Raw genomic sequence first — 19,241 nt, 5'->3', positions numbered from 1 at the left:
AGAGACAGCCCCCCCAGCTGCTAACCCAGCTGTACCCCTTTGACTCTTGGGGACTCACTTCAACAGTGTAAAACTCCTGTGGAACATTTTATGTTTGGTCCAAAGGGCATTCTGGGTTGGGTTGATTTTTGTCCCTTAGTTTATGATCAGCAGAATTTCTTGAAACATTGCTCTGGAAGTAGCCCAGTTATCTCCTATGGTCAGATCTAAGATATATAGGTGAGCAGCAATTGTGTGAATTAAGAATTCGTAATTTTGCAATATGCATTCATAGATTTAAAAAACATTATAAGTGCTAAGCTCTTTCACAGATGGTTTTGAATTCCTTGTAATTTAGGAGACTAGTTTGTTTAGAGGTGTGTGTGGTGGGGTTTTTTTCCAAAGGAGAGGAGCTAAAGATGAAAGTATATATGTGAAGGGGTATTTAAATATCTTGTTCAGGTAAATGCATGCCTCCCACATACTCATGCAATTAGTAGCCTAAAATATCCACCATCTAACTGTATCTTCAAACATTTAAATATATTTGAGACTGTTCAGCATTCTGATGATTCTGAGTTTTATGTGTACCTATCTTCTACTGCAGGGCTAGAAGGTCAAACTAAATACCTGTCAGCTTCAACTCAGGCTTCAAACAGCTGAGCTGCAAAGGAACAAACTGTTGCTAAAAAATTAAACTTTGTAAGGAGTATGGCCAGGAACACTATTGTAGTTACGTACCTACTTAGGACTTAAAAAATCAGCATTTCACTTCTTACCAGGTTATGAATGTCAAGGGCTACTCTGAGCAATCAGTCCATGATATGAGTACGGTATCAGTGGTTTCAGACATTTGACTGGCAGAGCTATCTGACTGGAAGTTAGTGTCTTACAAGTATCTTAAAATTATTACCTTTTACAGTTCTGTAGTTACATAGAGGTACCAAATGTCTCATGCTATCATGGACCATAACAACCCCAAAGTGCTGGAATCAAGCCATTTCCTTACAAGGAAGATGCTGCTTGCTGGTTCAGAGCTAAGTTTGCCATGCACAACATAATTTTGTTTTGTTTTTGTGAGGCTTTCATGGGTTTCATTAGTGTTTCTGCCTGTACCTCCCAATAAAATTTGCAGATCAAAGACCAAAACCCATACATCTCAAAATCAAAGACAAACAAAGAAAAAACCCTGGTACCAATCTACCTTGGTTTTATTTTCTTTTTTTTTTCGTTACAGATTGATTAAAGAAAATAAAAAACATCAGGAACTGATTTTGGAAATCTGCTCAGAAAAGGACAACTTAAAAGATGAATTGAAAAAACGAACAGAAACAGAAAAGCAGCACCTCAACATTATTAAACAGGTACAGATAACAAAACAAGTGTTGGTTAGTATTTCACCTGTATACAATGTCAGTATTGCTACTGACATCCTTGGTAGCATAGAGGAGAAGAAGGGAATGCCCATGCTTATTATCCTAAGCTTTTTAAGAGGATAAATCTGCTCCTCCATTCCAAGAAGTATTCACTGGCTAAAAGCATTTAGTGTCTTTGGATAAACTGCCTTTCTAGATTCATGGCACTTCAGTGTTCTATATCTGAAAGTCTCTTTTCAAGTCAAGAGAGTTCCCATTCTGTGGGTTGCCCTGGTGGGTTTTGTGTACCTTGTCTTCCTGCTGGAGACAGTGTATGTTGAAGCCCTGTTAGATCTTTTTATAAAAAATAACACATTCGGTCTTTTATTCTGGTAGGATGATTTATTTCTTGTACATGGACATAAAGGAGATCTTAATTTGTCATCTTTTATCTTCTGTTAACTACTCAATCCACTAATAGAAGTGGATGGGAGTGTAGTTACAGTTGTTAAATGTTAACAGTATGTGGATTGTTTATAAAGAGTAGAGCATTATTAACTGTGGTCTTGCACATTAATTTGGTATTTTCTGTTACTATATATAGGCTTTTCCCCAGTTAATTGTTAGAATCATGACAGGCCAAAGAGGAACATAGTGTGCAGTGGTGTAGGCTGGTTTTAGTGTGGGAAGAAAAGGTACTGCATCAGGTGTCACTGCCTGTCTGTTACAGTTATTTGCTATGTTCCTACAGTTGGTTGGCCAGCTTTATAAAGTGATTACAGATTACGGTTTAGAAAACAGAACTAATTTCTGTTTGTTAAAGTGCTGGCGATACAACCCTAGTTGTCAGGTTTCTCTGTTAATGTCTGCATTGCACAGAACTCTGTTCTCAAAGCAGTGTGTCAGGCTTGTAGCGTTCCAGAGGCATGTGTTCACATATGTCGAAGCTTAAGTCTGTCTTTGGTTAATTTTTAAAGAGTCTTTGAAAATCTATGATGTGATTGAAAAGTCTTATTTTTAAGCTACAAATGGGAATTGCATGTGCCTGAATAAATCAGTATGAACAGCTTACTACTTCTCTCTTGTCTGCATATCCATGGTAGCACTGTATGATTTAATGCAGCAAGTGCTTTATCCCATTCTGAAAAAAAAGTATTTGTGAGGGAGTTTGTTTTGCTTTCCAGTCAGATAAGTAGGATCTGTGATACTACATGTTTGCAAGTGATTTCAGAAAATACTGGTTTGGCGCATAATACTTTTATATTGTAGTTGGGTAGCACCTGGAGTTGTAAGATATGTGGCAGTGAAACACTTGAGTTTTTTCATTTCTGATGTGTTTTATTGTTAACTTCTGAATCAGTGTTTTCTGGAAGCTTTCAAGCAAATGAAAGCTTGGCAGCACTCAGCTGTAAGCAAACTGTATATGCATGCTTGCATGTGTAAAACTTTTTTTCATATGGGCAGTGATTCATTTGCAAAGCTGACCAGAGTGTAGTCAATTCATTGTGTGGTAACAGAAGTATTTTAGGTTGTTCTTGCCTTTTTATGTAGCAGTTTGGAACTGCGCAAAAATGTAAGATACTGACCCTCAGATTTGTACTTTTTTTACACTGCGCCCACCCCCCCTAAAACCCAATCAAAACAAAAAAAACCTAGCCTGGGTGAAAAGGCTTTCCCTTGGAACAAAAGGGTAGTCATTAAGTCCCAATTTGAACAACCTTTGAGCAGCGTTGCAGCTTATGTAGCCACCGCTTGCTCTTGTGCTAGTGCTGCTGCTTGTGCTGGACTTGCACAGCTGTGCAGTGAGCACGCTCTGGGAAGTGTTCCAGTTGAACATTGGTAATTATTCTTCAGCTGGATCAGGTCTCTGACTTGGTTCACTAAATGGCTAAAAAAAGTGCCAACACAATGACTAAGTGCTGCTTTGTTTGTTGAATTATTTTTCAATGAATTAATTCCCTTTCCAGTTCAGTATGGATGCATGACTCTGTTGGCACAGTGGAGGATATGGCACAGGTATAGCAACAAAACGTGGAAGGTGAAGCAACTTCAGATAGCAGCCAGCTCTGCTTTGGCATCTCAGCATTGCTATTAATCTAATTTTTTGTGTAGTAAATTACTGTGCTTTGTGTTTTACTTGATTTGATGCCTCTTCAGTTTCACTGAAGATGAAAATTGACATCTTTCATGCTTGTACTGTAATGCAAAGCTAGATGTTGATACGGATAGTTGAAGCTTGACAAGTGTAAAATACAGGTAAATATCTGTTGAAGCATCTAATTTTTTGTAAGATGTTTCTGCCTGTACTAAACATGATCAAAGTCTTATTTTCCCTATAATTATATCATAATGTTGTCTTTTAGCTGGAAGCAAGAATGGAAGAGCTTAATAAAGAAGTGAAAGCTAGTAAAGACAAACTTTTAACTCAAGATGCAGCAGCCAAAAATGCTATTCAGCAGCTGCATAAAGAGATGGCCTTTCGAATGGAACAGGTAATATTTAAAACCTTTAATTATTGAACATCTTATGAACAAACTTGGTTCTTGTAGGAAACGTGTAGCTTCAGTGGTTGGATCATTAGGTAAGGCAAAATTTGACAACACTGGAACTACTAGTGTGCAGTTGTATATGCATTTCTGATAACTGGCATCAATTAATTTCTAAACAGCTGTTAACATTCTAGAGTGCCTGATAACTCTTTTTAATATGTGTGTTTATATGTATGGAGTTCACCCTTCAAGGAAATCTCATTTTCCTTGCCTGTAAGATGATCTTGATTCAAAAGGAGGTAAAAGCTGGCAGTGCCTTTTTTCAGACAGGCTATTTCAAAATTAATATTTTTCTCAACTCCAGCAGAAAGCTCTTGTTTTGTCTCATGTATTACTGAGAACTGAGATGATTTTTTTTCCTTCTTAATATCTTATTGTGCCAAGTCTATTATGTGAACTCTAAAGCTCAGTGTCTGATTCTTTGTTTTCTTTATTTGAAGAAGAATTTATTAGTGCTGTGGCAGGGGAAATCAGTTAAAAATAAGCCATCTGAAAAATAAACTACTGCATAATGTAGTTGGCATGTGGATGAGGGAAGACAGAGGACTAGTACTGGGTATTTGCAAAATTTTGTTATTAAAACTTACCAAATACACTTCTTTCCTTCTGGAACAACTAGTTATATTCCAAATCACTAATGTATTGATGATTTGAGACATGTGTCTGTGAAGCTGCAGCTGCTTAGAGAAATATTTAGTGTTAGAAGTATGAGTAATTCCAGTACTAAAGTGGGATCTAAGTCTTTGCTAAACTGGAGTGTTTGAGTCCTACTTGGTTAAGCTGTTACAGTGCAATACTGAAAATATTCAGTAGTGTCTTATAAAAGCTAATTAAGAAATACAAGATTGATTCATTCTGTCTTAATATTTTTCAAGGCAAACAAAAAATGTGAAGAAGCACGCCATGAGAAGGAAACAATGGTGATGAAATATGTTCGAGGGGAGAAGGAGTCGCTTGATCTCAGAAAGGAAAAGGAGATACTTGAGAGAAGAGTGAGAGATGCAAATAAAGAAATAGAAAAGCATACTAATAAAATCAAACAACTTTCTCAGGAAAAAGGAAGATTACACCAGCTCTATGAAACTAAGGTACTCTAAGTATTGCTGTATGACTTGAGTGAATGATTAAAAGCACTATCAGAACAACCTTATCACTTGTTTGCTGTTGTACTTAGTGAAAGAAACCTGGTTTTGTTTGGTTTTGCCATATTGCTATGAAAACCCCTTTCCTCCAAGGGAAGGGGAAGAAGTTACTGAGTTATTGTCATCTCTTTTTGAAGTTTCTTTTACTATATCCCTGAATATTAGTTTGTGAAACATAAGTGGTTTTTTCTGTCAAAATTGAAAAGAGTGCTTATTGCAGATGCCTGGATTTTGAGGCAATTTCTAGTTTGTTTGGATTTTTTTAAGGCTGTAATGGCATAAATTATTGCAGGTTTTTTGCTATTTTTCTGTATTTTCTCTTTTTTACTACTAAAAATGGGTAATAAAGTAATACTATTTTTCAGGTCCAGTTCCAAAAGTTTGCCATTCTTTTTTAGAAGCCAATAAGAGATTCCCACCAGCCTCTTAAATTTTCCAGGGTTTTTTTATATTGTGCTTCATGGCTGTGCTTCACAATTCTATTTCATGTGAAAGATCCAAAAATTGATAAATGAATACGGTTCAAACTTTGATTTGGCTTTCTGAGTACTATGCAGAGAAAGATCAGAAAAATACATCTTAATAAAAGTCCTAAAAATTATGATTCTGAAACATAAAATGACATCAGTATCCTCCCTCACGTGAACAGGAAGTGGGAGCATGACTTCAGGTTTCCTAAACAAAACTATCTGTCTTCAGAACTCCTGAGGATTGCACTAGATCCTTACAGGAATTGTACTGCCCTCATATGGTGCTGATTTAAATTTTTTTACTAAGATGAGCCTTTTACTTCTGAAACTCAGTTTGAAAATTTGGCTTAATGCAGTGGTTTGTGGATGCTGGCATAGAAGGTTATGCCAGCATCCTTTCTTGGCACAGGTTAGTGATTTGACTTGCATACATTCTGCTGACAGTGCTCACATTAGTCTGCACTGTCTAGTTGGTAATAACATTCCATGGTGTCATGATTTTTGTCCGTAGCCTTGTATAATATATGACCTTACCACTCTGAACCTGTGTTTCCTTGTCCTTTTGCCAAAAAAGAACAAAATGAGGACTGTGCAGTTTACCCAGGAGATACTTATTTTACGTTGGAACTCTAGACTGTGCTTTACCTTTTAACAGATAGGTAACATTAATGTATACTAACAGTAATGCAGCCTTACCTTGCTATTTAAACCAGAACGCTAATGCGGTTTTTTTTCATGGGATTATGGGCTAAAGCATTATTGAGCACTCTCAAGTGCATGCTTTTTCTAAATCCAGACATTAAGGAAAAAAATAACCAAACCCTGTGTCAGTTTGAGACTTGAGAGGAGCCTTTTTATAGAAGCACTAGATGATTTAAATCCATAAAATAAAATCTATGAAATCTTCTTAGGATGGTGAAGCCACTCGACTCAGCAGAGAAATAGAAAAATTGAAAGAAGAAATCAATTCTCATGTTATCAAAGTAAAATGGGCTCAGAACAAATTGAAAACAGAAATGGATTCACACAAGGTTAGTGAAGCAGTACTGGTACCATGACATGAAAATACAGTCAGAGGAATGTAGTTGACATACTGTTTATTTTTTATATAGTATTAAAATCTGTTTCTAAAGTGTTTTTCGTTTAATTTGAATACTTGCACCAAAAGTCAGAATAATGCTCTTAAAGATGTTGATACTGAAATGTAAGTGTTGAAAGAATATAAGGGGAAAGATATATGGGGGGATTCTATTTAATCTAGTGATCAACTTTTTTTTTTTTTTTAGTATGAATTAACTGTTGTCTTAATCACATAAAAACTAAACTAAATCCATCATCTGAAAATGTGCATGCACATAACCAAGAGATCCTTTTGTTGTGCTTTCAGTGTTGGAACAAACAAAATTGCATAAAGTAATAGTTGAATGGAAGCAAGTGGAAAAATAATGCTGGACATATTTATTTTTTTTGTTGTTAATTCTTTCCAGACTGAAATAGGAAACTTTTATTATGAGAAATGCTTTTCCCAGATTATTAGATAAATAGGTTTACCCCATTATTTGTTACTATTTTTGTAGGAAACCAAAGAACGCCTCAAAGATGCAACGACAAAATTAACTGAAGCAAAAGAAGAAGCAGACCAGATAAGGAAAAACTGTCAAGAAATGATAAAAACCTATCAAGTAGGCACATTTTCTCAGGGGGTGAAATTAGTGTTTAGCATCTGAGTCTTCTTTTTCTTCCCTTTCTATCTCAAGCTGTAGCAGAGAAGAATTATCCTGTGTAAGCTACAAAGCTGAAATAACTAGTCACTGCTTTCTTTACTTAGAAAGTTGTTAAATAAAAGGGAAAATGTTTGTCTTGGTTGGCGTGCAGCATGGGGGTCTTTCTTGGCATGTTCAGAATTATTAGATGTGTACCTACAGAAGAGAGTCATCTGTATGCTCGCAAACTAGAAAGCAGAATGTAAAACTACAACTCTACTTACATTTCTTCAATCCTTTTAGGAGTCAGAAGAAATTAAATCAAATGAATTGGATGCAAAACTCCGAGTAACTAAAGGAGAACTGGAGAAACAAATTCAGGAGAAGTCTGACCACTTGGAGGTAAGTGTGTGGTGTGTGGAGACAATGCAGTTGGCAACTTAGTAGTTAAGAATGCCGTGAGCTTTTAATTTTGAGAATCTTACTTTATGCTGCTTATGATTTTTGCCAAACATTTTTCTTTTTGGCCTAATACTACATCCGAGGTGTTTTGCCTCCAGCCCAACTTTTTGCAGGATGTTTTTATCTATTACCTTGGATTCACTTTTTAAAACAGTTATGGGACAAGTATGATACAAAAGGACAAAATGAGTGCTCTTTCATTTATAAACATGAATGTTGTTGTAATTTAGAGCACAAACTCAGATAATGGGCAGGTCTTTCTCAGTATTTTGCCAAGACATGTGGCAGGGAGAGACAGGGAACAGCCTCTGTTTTACATGGAGATTTGCTAGCTCAGAAGCTAAATTCTCTAATGATTTAATACCTGTTCACAGCTCATGTGAATATGCCATCTTCCTTGTTAACCATGTCAGTTTGCCTAGAACTTTCCCCAGGGGCTGTTGTGGTGTAGATTTGCACACCTAAAGTCAGAGTATGTAATCTCACTTTTGTTCTCAGTTCTTTCTTCTGAGAGTAAAGAAGCTTTTAGGCTTTGCTTTGCTTTTTTACTAAGTAAAACAAACCTTTAGGGTACCTGTTCTACTTCAGGCCCTCTCAGCTATTGTGGTGGCCTGCATTGGCCTAGATATTTTTGACATCCCAGGAGATGCCACTGTCCATTTAGGTTTCTCAAGATGCTTCTCACCCTATATTTATAAAGGTACATCATGCAAAAATAAAAGAACTGGAAGACTTGAAGAGAACATTTAAAGAAGGCATGGATGAACTTCGAACACTGAGAACAAAGGTAATGTGTGCTGTGTTGGACTGCAGAGGGGCTAAAGGCATAGTTCTGGGTTTTGGAAGAAGACTATATTCAATCTGTTAATTGTATTCTTACTTCTTTTGGAATAAACAGTGTGATTAGAAACGAGCTGGCATGTGACTAGAAGTGTTATGCAATTGGTGACACCGGGTAGTCTTTCCTAGGGAGTATCAGTTGATCCATACTATGTTTTGTTTCATGGCGTGTACCTCATTTAATTGAAAAGTTGTGAGAAACAGTAAACATCTTGTAAATTTAGTCACTTAGAATGAAAAATACTTGTAAACTTTTCCTGCCTGGGAAGCTAGTTTTGTAGACTTCATGCATGTGACCTCGAGTAAGGAGTATATGCTATCCATAACTTCTGAATGGTCTATAGATTAGCGTGCTGGTTCCTCTTTCCATTTAACTCAACAGGACCTTAGAAAAAGGGTGGATGATATAATAAGGGGTTGGCTTGTTAACTGGGGAGAGGTGATGTCTTTGGAACCTGGTCCATTAGACTGATAAGTTTGAGTCTTTGGACAAAAAAAATCACACTTGTTTGATTTGATATTTCTTTTTGCATTTTGTTTGGTCTTTAATTTTCTGACTTTATTTGATCTGAAATACTTGGGATATTGTTGCTAGCTACTTGGAACCACCAAAAAAAATCCCACGGGAGCTTTTTACAACAATCTAGACATTTGATCAGAATAATTCAGCTCTGAAGTTTGCAAGCATAAATAGTTTCTGATTCTTTTTCTATTTAGGTAAAGTGTCTAGAGGATGAGCGTTTAAGAACAGAAGATGAGTTATCCAAGTATAAAGAAATCATTAATAGACAGAAAACTGAAATTCAGAATTTGCTGGACAGAGTCAAAACTGTAGATCGTCTCCAGGATCAACATCAGAGGTACAACTATGCACTTTGAGGAATGATTTAAAATACTCTCTTGAATTTGGAAAGTTTTTCTTTATTGAAATTATTGGTACTTTAATATATATTGTAATTTGAAGAATCCCTGACCTAGTTTAAATGCTTTCCTAATCTTAAGTGTTTTTCAAATCAGTGTTGTTAGTACTGGAGGTAACCTTGGTGGCCTTTTACATGACAAGGGGATTGAGACTGATAAATCGAATTCACATCTTTAATTATTAGAATAAGAAGTGCTTGCATACATACACATACTCTATAGGATGTTTGACCTCTGCTTTTCCTGTTGTTATGTAGACTAAACAAACTTACTGCTTTTCATTTTCTTGGAAGCAAATGGAAGGAATTTCATCTTAATTCACACAATCTTCCCTGTTTTATTGATGAGAAGAGACAGGTTTCTTTAGCCTATGGAAGAGAAGACAGAATGGAGATGCCCTGCAATGTATAAAAGGCTATTATTACAAAGGCAATGTTCAGTTGTTTCTGTCCATTGGAGGAAGGATAAAAGTAAAAGAGTTTTGCAGGAAAGATCATTTTAGGTTGAATGCTGGGAAGAACTTTGTGGATGAGCTGGATACTGATTACCTCCAGTGTTGCCTGGTCTCCTTTACTGGAGAACTTTTAAGGATAAGCTAGAGATCTCTTCTAGGATGCTTTAAACACTTGAATTTTGTCTGGTTGAACCCTGACTGTTAACTAGAGATTTTTCCTGTCATAATGAAACGACATATTTAGAAATGCAAAATATAAGCATAGTCTTCTGGCATAGGTTTTTAAATGGGAGCTGTATTGACCTTTTGCAGCATAAATGGCTGAAAAAAAAATACTAGTGCTGTAGTTATTCAGTCTTAAGTCTCCTGAAAGGTGGAATTATCCTAAAAAAGACTGTAAAGGCAGGGTGCAATATATTTGATGTTATCCTTTGGTAGTGCAATGCTAGCTAACTTCTGTTGTCTTTAACTCCTCATTTTGGAAGCTGGAAGCATATAATTTATAGTAATAGAGTTCTAGTAGAATTCAGTTACTTAGTTTTGCAAAATTACAGTTAATTTTCAGAATTAATGATTTGGATTGCCTGAGCTCACGTCTGCTTGAAGAAACATGTTGACATGGGGTTGTTGATTTAAAGGGAATTGAGGCTCCTGGTAATTAAATTGTATGACAGGGAATTAAATTAGATGTATGCCCTTGCTTTGTATAACTGTTAATTTTATTTTTAAAGTTGAATACACACATTTCCTGTGAGAGGGAGGTAAGGGTTTTTCTGTTGATGTTGGATGGTAAGGTTTTAGAAAGGTGTAGAAAATCCTATGATTATAGAACTATTGAAATAATATTGTGAGAGCAAATGAGGACATTTTTAACAGCTATTTAATTTTTTAATTAATTTCAATCACTTTCTCTAAAACGGTGATCATGACTGAAGATACGGCTTTTCTCCCTCAAATGGATTGCAAGTGAGAGATCAAGTGTCTGCTAATGAGAGTGCTTCTGTAGCAACAAGAACTTGCTTTGTAGAGGATTGGGGGAGGGATCGTGGAGTGAGCCAGGTCCTTTGAATCAGAGCTGCGCTGCTTGGATGAGGATGTTTCAGAAGTCACTGTACTGCTGTCCTGGAGAAGCTTGAAACTGGAGTATTTCTCCGTCTCTTAAAGACACGTCCTTTTGCAGAATGACCACTTTGTTGGGTTTGCAGACCTTCCTCTTATCTACAGGATTTGCTTTTGAGGGTTTTGTTTATACCCTATACTGAAGCTCATGAAGTTGAATACAGAGAGATGCTGTTCCTTGAGGAAGCTAATGATTGCATGCCCTTCTGTGGGATGCAGATATTTGTCACTTCAGCACTGCAACATGTCATGAAATGGAATCTGCAAACTGCTTTAGCATTTAAAACGATCCAGTGACTAAAAGATGGGCCGGGGCCATTAATTGTTCCTCTGCCTTACTTGCTCTTGACCTGAATGCTTTCATTTTAGTAAGGTTTCATATCTTTAAGCTCATGTTACCCCTAATAAGATATAATTTCTTTGACAGAGATGAACAAGAAATCAGTGCTTTAAAGGAAGAAGTAGATGGTTTCAATCATTTGGTTGCTGATCTCCAGAAGGACATTGAAGGTAGTCGGAAAAGAGAATCTGAGCTATTGATATTCACTGAAAAATTAACCAGTAAGAATGCACAGCTTCAGTCTGAAAACAATTCCTTACAGAGCCAGTTGGATAAGCTTTCTTATAGCGAAAGAGAGCTGCAGAATCAGCTGGAATGTGTTCAGCAGACTAAAGATGATCTGGTGAGTACAGTGTGCAGCTTGGTTTTGTTTTTTTTTCCACTAGTAAGATGTCTGATACTGATAAAGATGTGGCACATGAATTCCACCTTGTGTCTTTACTTACCTGACCACAATTTCTTGTTGAGTTTGTCAGTTTGATAGAATAATAGCAGTGGAATATGAACACCTCATGTTTCAAAGGGGAAAGAAATCCTGAGGCACAGTGCACTGGGATGAGGAGATGTTACTGTGTTGCTCTTTCTGGGAATACAAAGTTGTTCTCTGTGCAACTGTCACTGAAACAATCAAAAGGTTGTAATTTGTCTGTGAAGTTTATTACTGTAAACTGTTTTTTAGGTCCTGTTTGTACTATGAGATAAATGTAATTTTTAATAGACTTGGTGTGTCATGGAAGGTAATGTGACTGCACTGTACAGCTCTGCATGGCTCTGTACTGTATCATGTAGATGTTTTGGAGATGGTTCAGGAGTCTGACTGCAACGTTATGCTGTGCTGCATATTCGTATGCAGTGGCAGTGTTTAGTCTAAATAATAAATATAAAATGTGAATGATTCTCAGATGGAAAGTACAGAGTTAGGGCTGTTGAACATATAGTATGGTTAGGCTGAATTTTTTTTGTATATGACTGAAAATAAAACTACAATTTCAGGCCACCAAGTTGCACAAGAAGGAAGATCAGCGGAAGCTAGAGGTTGAGATGCTACAGGCTCAGCTGGCTTCAGAGCAGAAAGAACTAACAGCTCTGAAGACCCACGTGGATGAACTGAAAGATGAACTGGCTACCCAGAAGCGCAAGCATGCAGCAAACCTGAAAGATCTCACAAAACAACTTCAGCTAGGTTGAAATTATTTTTAGATATAATGAGTCAGCCCCATTGCTAAGCCCATTCACGGTGTCTGGTAGAGACTAGGGTCCTGTCTTTATGCACACTGTTTGGTTGTAGCCCTACAAGCTTTCTCTGTCCCTAAAGATTATGGGAGCATGTGAGCAAGTTAGATCTTACAGAAACTGAAGTTACAGGGAGCAGGCCTCAGTGTCAATTTTCAGTCTTAAATATGACTTTTGAAATGGGCTGAGACATAAAATGACAGATTTATTTCAAAAGAGCTTCACCTTTGTTATCATTTGTATGACTACTGAAATGTCACTGTTGGTATATGTGGATCCTGGTCTGTGTAGGAGTATGTTCAAAAGTTGCTAGAAGTTTCCTGGTTGCTGACTGCATCAGGAATTGCTGGTGACATTTTTTTAGTATATTAAACACAGTGCTTCAGTTTTTAAAGATGGATATGGAGACACTGATGACTAATTTTGTCAACAAGTAGAAATCATTAAATACCCAGTAATGCATAAGCTCTGAACGCAGATAGATCTGTTTGAAATATATTTGAAAGAAGAGATCCTGTTGGCATTGTGCAAGACAAGTTCCATGTCTCTCTTTGCCCGTACACGAACCACTTTCTCAATGCCTACTGAAGGAGTGGTGTGCTTCTGACACATGTACTGCACCCAGCTCCCAGCAGTGAGCGAGTTAGGAGATCCTGGAGCAGAGTTGCTATTCTGTCATTCAGTAGTTATTTACATGGCAGTCCTAATCAAAAATAAATTCAAATTTAAGTCTTATTGTTCCCAGTTAATCCTATGTATGATATTACCCCCCTCAACTGGCAACTGCTGCAGGGTGTGGGGTTTGTGGTGGATGTTGAATCCACATGCTTCATGGTTGGGGGCAGTGAGAGGAGGGGGACTGTTTGGTTTTGGGGTTTTCTGGTTGCTACCATTATCTTTCAGTTGTCAAACCATGTCAAATTAGCACAGATCGGGGAGGATTAGAGTTTTTGTATGTTGTGTAACACTGTGATTTATAGGTTTTCATCTGCCTTTGGTAACCATCATTTTGTTATACTTTTAGCACGGAGGAAATTGGATCAGATGGAAAACGGTAATTATGACAAAGAAGTCAGCAGCATGGGGAGCCGTTCCAGTTCATCAGGTAATATAGCACATAGCAGGGCTGCCAAAACAATCCTTCGATCTTAATAAGGTTGCCATGGTGTGCTGCCGTGAGCCTTGCTCTTTCTGTGGTTTGTGCATATGCAGTGTGTGGGCAGCCTCCCATTAAAGCTGACAAAATGGCCTTTAAACACCAAATTGCACTTAGCTGAATGCAGTTGTAGGTGCTTATTCTTATTAGGAGATTAAGGTTTAATGTTTATAATGCTTATGTATTTTGGTTCTTTTTAAATGCCTACCTTTTATTTTGTCACTTTTATGTTTGGAGGAAGCTCAGAGGACTCCAATTTATAGAAGACCCTCTTAAATGCTGCCAGAGGCAAAACAGAAATGAGCAGTGGCTTCTGACATTGTTTAATTGCACTACTGACAGTTGCAACCATGTAAATGATAAATCAATTAACACATTTAGAGGCATCAATGTATGTGTGTAAAATTCATTGCTTTCTATCCAATTAGAAGTGGTTATTTTTAGCACTGAAAACAACATCTGTTTTCTTCTTCAATATGTCTGGGTTTAACATTGGGTTAGTTCTGTCGAAGTGTCTTGTAATCTCACTGTATGAGAGAGGTAAAGACTTAAGAACAGAAAGAAAAGAAAATACCTCAAGCTTCATGTGATCAGTGCTGTGGAGTGTTTTTACATGGGGCTTTTGTCAGTCTATAGTTTTCATAGTGTTGTAATTTTAGTGAACTCCAGATCAGATATGTTTAAAATTAGCTCAGTCTTGTATGAAGTCATATTAATGAATATGAAGGTGCTTCAGTAATGCTTATTCCTGCATAAGTAACCATGATTAAAGGGACTACCCCCGTGCTAGGGGACTACACTGCTGTCCCAGCATGTATCATTTAAATGGTATGAGGATTGTTTATATAAAACCCCACTAACATATAAGGGAAAGTGACATTCGGAAGAAAATATGCTAAGCTACTGAAATGTAATGAATGCATACACTGCACTAGTAGAGGTGTTTTACCTGGTATAAAAGCAAGAAGAGTTTTTATAAATGTGGATGTCTTGGCAGGATCCCTTAATGCGCGCAGCAGCAATGAGGATCGGTCACCTGAGAATACTGGATCTTCCGTAGCTGTGGATAGCTTCCCAGAGGTGGACAAGTCTGTCTTGGTTGAAAGAATACTAAGACTACAGAAGGCACATGCTCGAAAAAATGAAAAGATGGAGTTTATGGAGGATCACATAAAACAACTGGTAGAGGAAATCAGGAAAAAAACAAAGTATGTTCTGAGTTCTGTTCATACAGGTTTTCAGTGCTGAGTTGGTGCACTAGACAAGTATTCTAGAGTTTATGTAAGACAATTAATTGTCTTTATGAAAATATTTAAAACAATAAAAATATTGCAGTGATAGTAGACCTCAAAGACAGAATTGATCTCTGGGGCTTTTTTTCCTTATCTTTCCTCAGCAGTTACAGTAGTTGCTGAGTTGTTTACTATTAAATTTTTTTCAGGAGGAATATGCTGGTGCAAGTGGTTTTTTGGTAGCAAAATGTTCCCCAGGTGGCTGATTTGAGGTGGACTGCTGCCACTGGCTAACGGAAGAGTCCATTCTCTTCATGTGCTTAAAAGGGTGTTGATTGTAAGTGTTTGTTTTGGAAGGCAAATCTTCATAATTCCAGATGGTAGTCTGGCATGCATAGCAAACAAACAAGCTATCTGAGCCAAAGGTGGTCAGTATTTAACATGATGTGAGAGACAAGATTACACTTCCTTGGAAATCTTGTCTTGCAGGATGATGTCTGGAACTTCAGTTAGGAGGGGAAGAAATTGTGGCATATACCTTCCTCTGGAAAGTACAAGTGTCTGTTAAGTATAGCCCTTGCTTAATGAGCCTATACATTCATACCCATCTGGTACCATTTCATAGAACACGATCACAGCTTGTGAAGACTCCTGAGCAGAGACTTTGTAATTTTCGTCTTATCTATACAAAGCTTAAGATTCCCTGTCTGGAGTCTTTCAGCAAAGAAATGTAGAGGCATTTTTAAGTACCTTTTGTTCTTCAGTAGCAATATTACTTTTTCAGAATAGTTCTAAATATGTAAACCTTGCACACTGTAGTGACTCAGCTTACCAGCATCTCCTGTAGCGCTGCTGGTATCCCAGGTTTTCCTGCGTCCTAGTGTCCTAGAAACTGCAGGAGTTTGTTGGTTTGGGGTTTTTTGTTTTTTGTTTTTTTACTGCTTTTTCAGTAATACAGTACTGCTTGAAAATAAAATTACTCTTATGTCAGGAATCTGAAGTTACTTCAATGTCTGATTTTTCACTGCCTTGTAATACTATAATGTTGTTTTAATTCTCTTTTTTTTTTTTTTTTTTTTTTTCTATTTTAAAAATAGAATTATTCAGAGTTACATTTTGCGTGAAGAAGCTGGAACACTATCATCAGAGGCCTCTGACTTCAACAAAGTACACTTGAGTAGACGAGGTGGGATTATGGCATCTTTGTATACATCTCATCCTGCAGATAGCGGTCTCACGTTGGAACTCTCCTTAGAGATAAACAGGAAGCTTCAGGCTGTGTTAGAAGATACATTACTGAAAAATATTACATTGAAGGTGAGTAGCTGTGCCAGTTCTTCCACACATTCTTGTGGTTCTGAGATACTGCCTTCAAAGAGATGGATGCTGTTAGGAGGAGGAGGCTTTTCAGGAGTCAGCTCATTCTGAATCGGTGCTGCTGACAGTGTTGGGTTAATCACAGTTATGATCCATGTTGATCCTCTCTTTTGGAACCCTCGTAGGATGCTGCACTAATGGGCTGCTTCTTGAAATAAATTCTGGGCTGCCTATGTGTTCAGTGGGGAAGAGTCTCTCCATGCTGTCCCCTGGTCACATGGAGCCAGGGGCATAGGCTCTGCATGCCTGACCCTGGACCAGGAGCTGGGTGCCCTGTGGAGCCGTTGGGGCAGCATGTCTGCTGCACGGGAAAGATGGCAGGCTGGAAGATGTGCTGGCTGCCAGCTGGACTGCGGTGTTCTGCAGAAGTTGGAGATCTCTTCCTGCAATTATTATTCCCCTTGAACGCTGTACTTTCTAGACAGCCTGTAGAATATTAGCAACTACAAAAAAGAGTTGATGAGAGCTTTGCATCCTTTATTGAAATTAGCTTGGTTTTCTCTGTCTAATCATTTGCGCTTGTTCTGCATACTTGAAAGTATCAACCTGCTGACAGAAACAGTAATTTTAACTTACTAGTGCATTTTGTGCTGATTGACTCATTTTCCCTGTATAACTTACCCTGTCCTTTTTTTTTCCCCTCTCCAAAGGAAAACCTTCAAACTCTAGGAACAGAAATAGAACGGCTTATTAAACACAAGCACGAACTGGAACAGAGAATAAAACAGACATAACTAAAACTTTCATGGAATAACCAACATGAAGATGCAGAAAAGGCAGGTGCTACAGACCACTGTTTTATACATTTTTCTTGAAATTTGATTGCCTGCCAGCACAAGCATCCAGAATTCTGCATATACAGACTTTAACCATAGAGGCTGTCCTTACGCTTGTGAGAGATCTACAGGGTTTGACATCAGTGTGGTTCTGTCTACTCAATACCAGCCTGAGGTGCTGCTGAGTTTTACTACGCACTACATTTAGATAAAACTTTGATTTGAAATGACATACAGATGCTTTGCAGTGCATACTATGTTTTGAGTGAGTTGCAGTGAGGTTTTAATTTCTGCACTGTGTAATTAATCAGTCTCTCAATGATGGAGCTTGAAAAAATAAAACTGGTTATGTCTTAGTTGCTGTTCAACATCTCCAGTGTTACTGAGCTTTTAAGGGCTTTCAGACATTTTTTCCTTTCTTGCATATTATTTCTGTTATTTAGGTTGATTAAGCATTTTTGACATATGCATGGGAAAATGATTTGTTGCAAAATTTTGGTTTTGTGGTGGCCATGATTTTGCATATTTTCAGCTTTAGATTAACATTCAACTGGTTAGTTTCTTTATTCAAGAGAAGTGAAACAACAGTAAAACTAAGGGATTAAGAAGCTTTCTGACTCAGTTGTTGAGTATATGTAATTGAAACATGTAAATTCAACAAATCCCGTAAACTCTTGATCTTTAGACATATATGGATCTAAAGAAGTCTGATATCAGATTAATGAAGTTCTCTGACCTTCTGCGTAACTAATAGTATTTAAAAAGTAGGAGTTTTAACTGCCCATGGTTATGTATGTACAGGTAGACATCATGATTGCATTTGCTTTCAGATGATCAGAAAATCTGTTTTCAAAGACAAAAGAAAGCTAACTAAATTTTCTTATTAACTGTGTCTAGACCAGCTAGTAAAAGTAAGAAATGGGAAATATATCTAAATGGGATTTTAATCTATTGGTTGGATTGTGAAAGTAGTACAGAAATCTGTGTGATGCCTTAATTTTACTGTTGTGAATAATTAGTTGGTCAAAACTGCACAAACTGAGAATTGTTACTTAGTCTTTCAGTGGCTGAGAAGGTGATGGAGGAAGAGTATCAAGGTTGTTAGATTCTAGTTAGTCACAACATCATGTTCACATTTTAATTCCAGATAAGTAATTTACAGGATCTGAAATATCTCTTATTTCAGCAGTAAATGCATAGATTTATTGCCTTTTGACCATAGATTTATGACCTTTTGACCATTTTTATTAAATACTTGAACTTCCTATTATCATGAAAAAAGATTCAGTGTACATTTGCAATAGCAATGCTTTAGCTATTTTAATTAGAAAGGATTCTTGGGGAGGGGCGTGGGGAAATCTGTCTTACCACAGGCACCATTTGCATCATACACAAAACGGGGGGCCTGAATCTGGCAGCACACAGGAGGGTAATTTATCAAAGCATCTAGGTGGCTTAGGGGTGTGTACTCCATTTTCAGGTGCCACTAAGTCACTTGAGCTTTGTAATAAACCAAATTGAGCAAAAGAGTTTGATTTGGTTTGAGTAGCTTGATTCAAGACAGTGAGACTTCCTTTTTACTTTAAAGATAGACATTTCTGAAAGTCCTTGTGGGATCAAGACCTGGTTTGTGGTCCAGAGAGCTTCAGGAGCCTTGGATGGCAGGTCCCTTCAGTGTCAAAGGATTAAGTATTTGTTTAGAAAGGGAGGGTGGAAACAAATTATTTAAAACCTGACCAAGCATTGTAGAAACTGTGAGCCTTTAATCCGGGTGGGTTTTTATACATATATTTTTCTAATTCCTGAGAGCAATGGTTATCTGATGTGTTAGGGAATTGGGACCAGTCCAGTCACGGCACTACTACTGCTTTACTGTTGTTAAAGTGATAAGAGGAGGAAAATACCTGTCTCTGCTGAAACAGATTTTTCACCAGCTTCCAGGAAGTGAACAGGCAGTTGTTTGTGACTGAACTAGACCTTCTGCTGAAAGAAAGTATTTAGAACAATTTGCATGTCAAAACATAGATTAGCTTTTGTATGTTTGTGTTTTCATGATTTAATGTACCAGATCTCTGGGTGTTTTCAAGCATTCAGCTGAATGACTCCAGTATTTTAGATACCATGTTAATATTG

General features: G+C 37.3%; 1 protein-coding gene across 1 annotated transcript in view; it reads left to right on the top strand.

The window, feature by feature from the left end:
• Positions 1–18,321, top strand: part of CCDC186 (coiled-coil domain containing 186) — a 34,539-nt gene extending 16,218 nt beyond the window's left edge. The window contains exons 3-16 of the mRNA XM_026851308.1: positions 1,217–1,343; positions 3,698–3,826; positions 4,759–4,971; positions 6,407–6,526; positions 7,073–7,177; positions 7,502–7,600; positions 8,361–8,447; positions 9,218–9,360; positions 11,422–11,677; positions 12,328–12,517; positions 13,592–13,672; positions 14,721–14,931; positions 16,053–16,272; positions 16,983–18,321. Of these exons, the coding sequence (XP_026707109.1) occupies positions 1,217–1,343; positions 3,698–3,826; positions 4,759–4,971; positions 6,407–6,526; positions 7,073–7,177; positions 7,502–7,600; positions 8,361–8,447; positions 9,218–9,360; positions 11,422–11,677; positions 12,328–12,517; positions 13,592–13,672; positions 14,721–14,931; positions 16,053–16,272; positions 16,983–17,066 (2,065 nt within the window). The 3' untranslated portion in view covers positions 17,067–18,321. The remainder of the gene's footprint in view (positions 1–1,216; positions 1,344–3,697; positions 3,827–4,758; positions 4,972–6,406; positions 6,527–7,072; positions 7,178–7,501; positions 7,601–8,360; positions 8,448–9,217; positions 9,361–11,421; positions 11,678–12,327; positions 12,518–13,591; positions 13,673–14,720; positions 14,932–16,052; positions 16,273–16,982) is intronic.
• The last annotated feature ends 920 nt before the right edge of the window (positions 18,322–19,241 follow it).

Source organism: Athene cunicularia (assembly GCF_003259725.1).
Source record: "Athene cunicularia isolate RWA chromosome 6 unlocalized genomic scaffold, athCun1 chr6_part1, whole genome shotgun sequence".
Classification (NCBI taxonomy): domain Eukaryota; kingdom Metazoa; phylum Chordata; class Aves; order Strigiformes; family Strigidae; genus Athene; species Athene cunicularia.
This window is presented reverse-complemented; position numbering and strand designations above follow the sequence as displayed.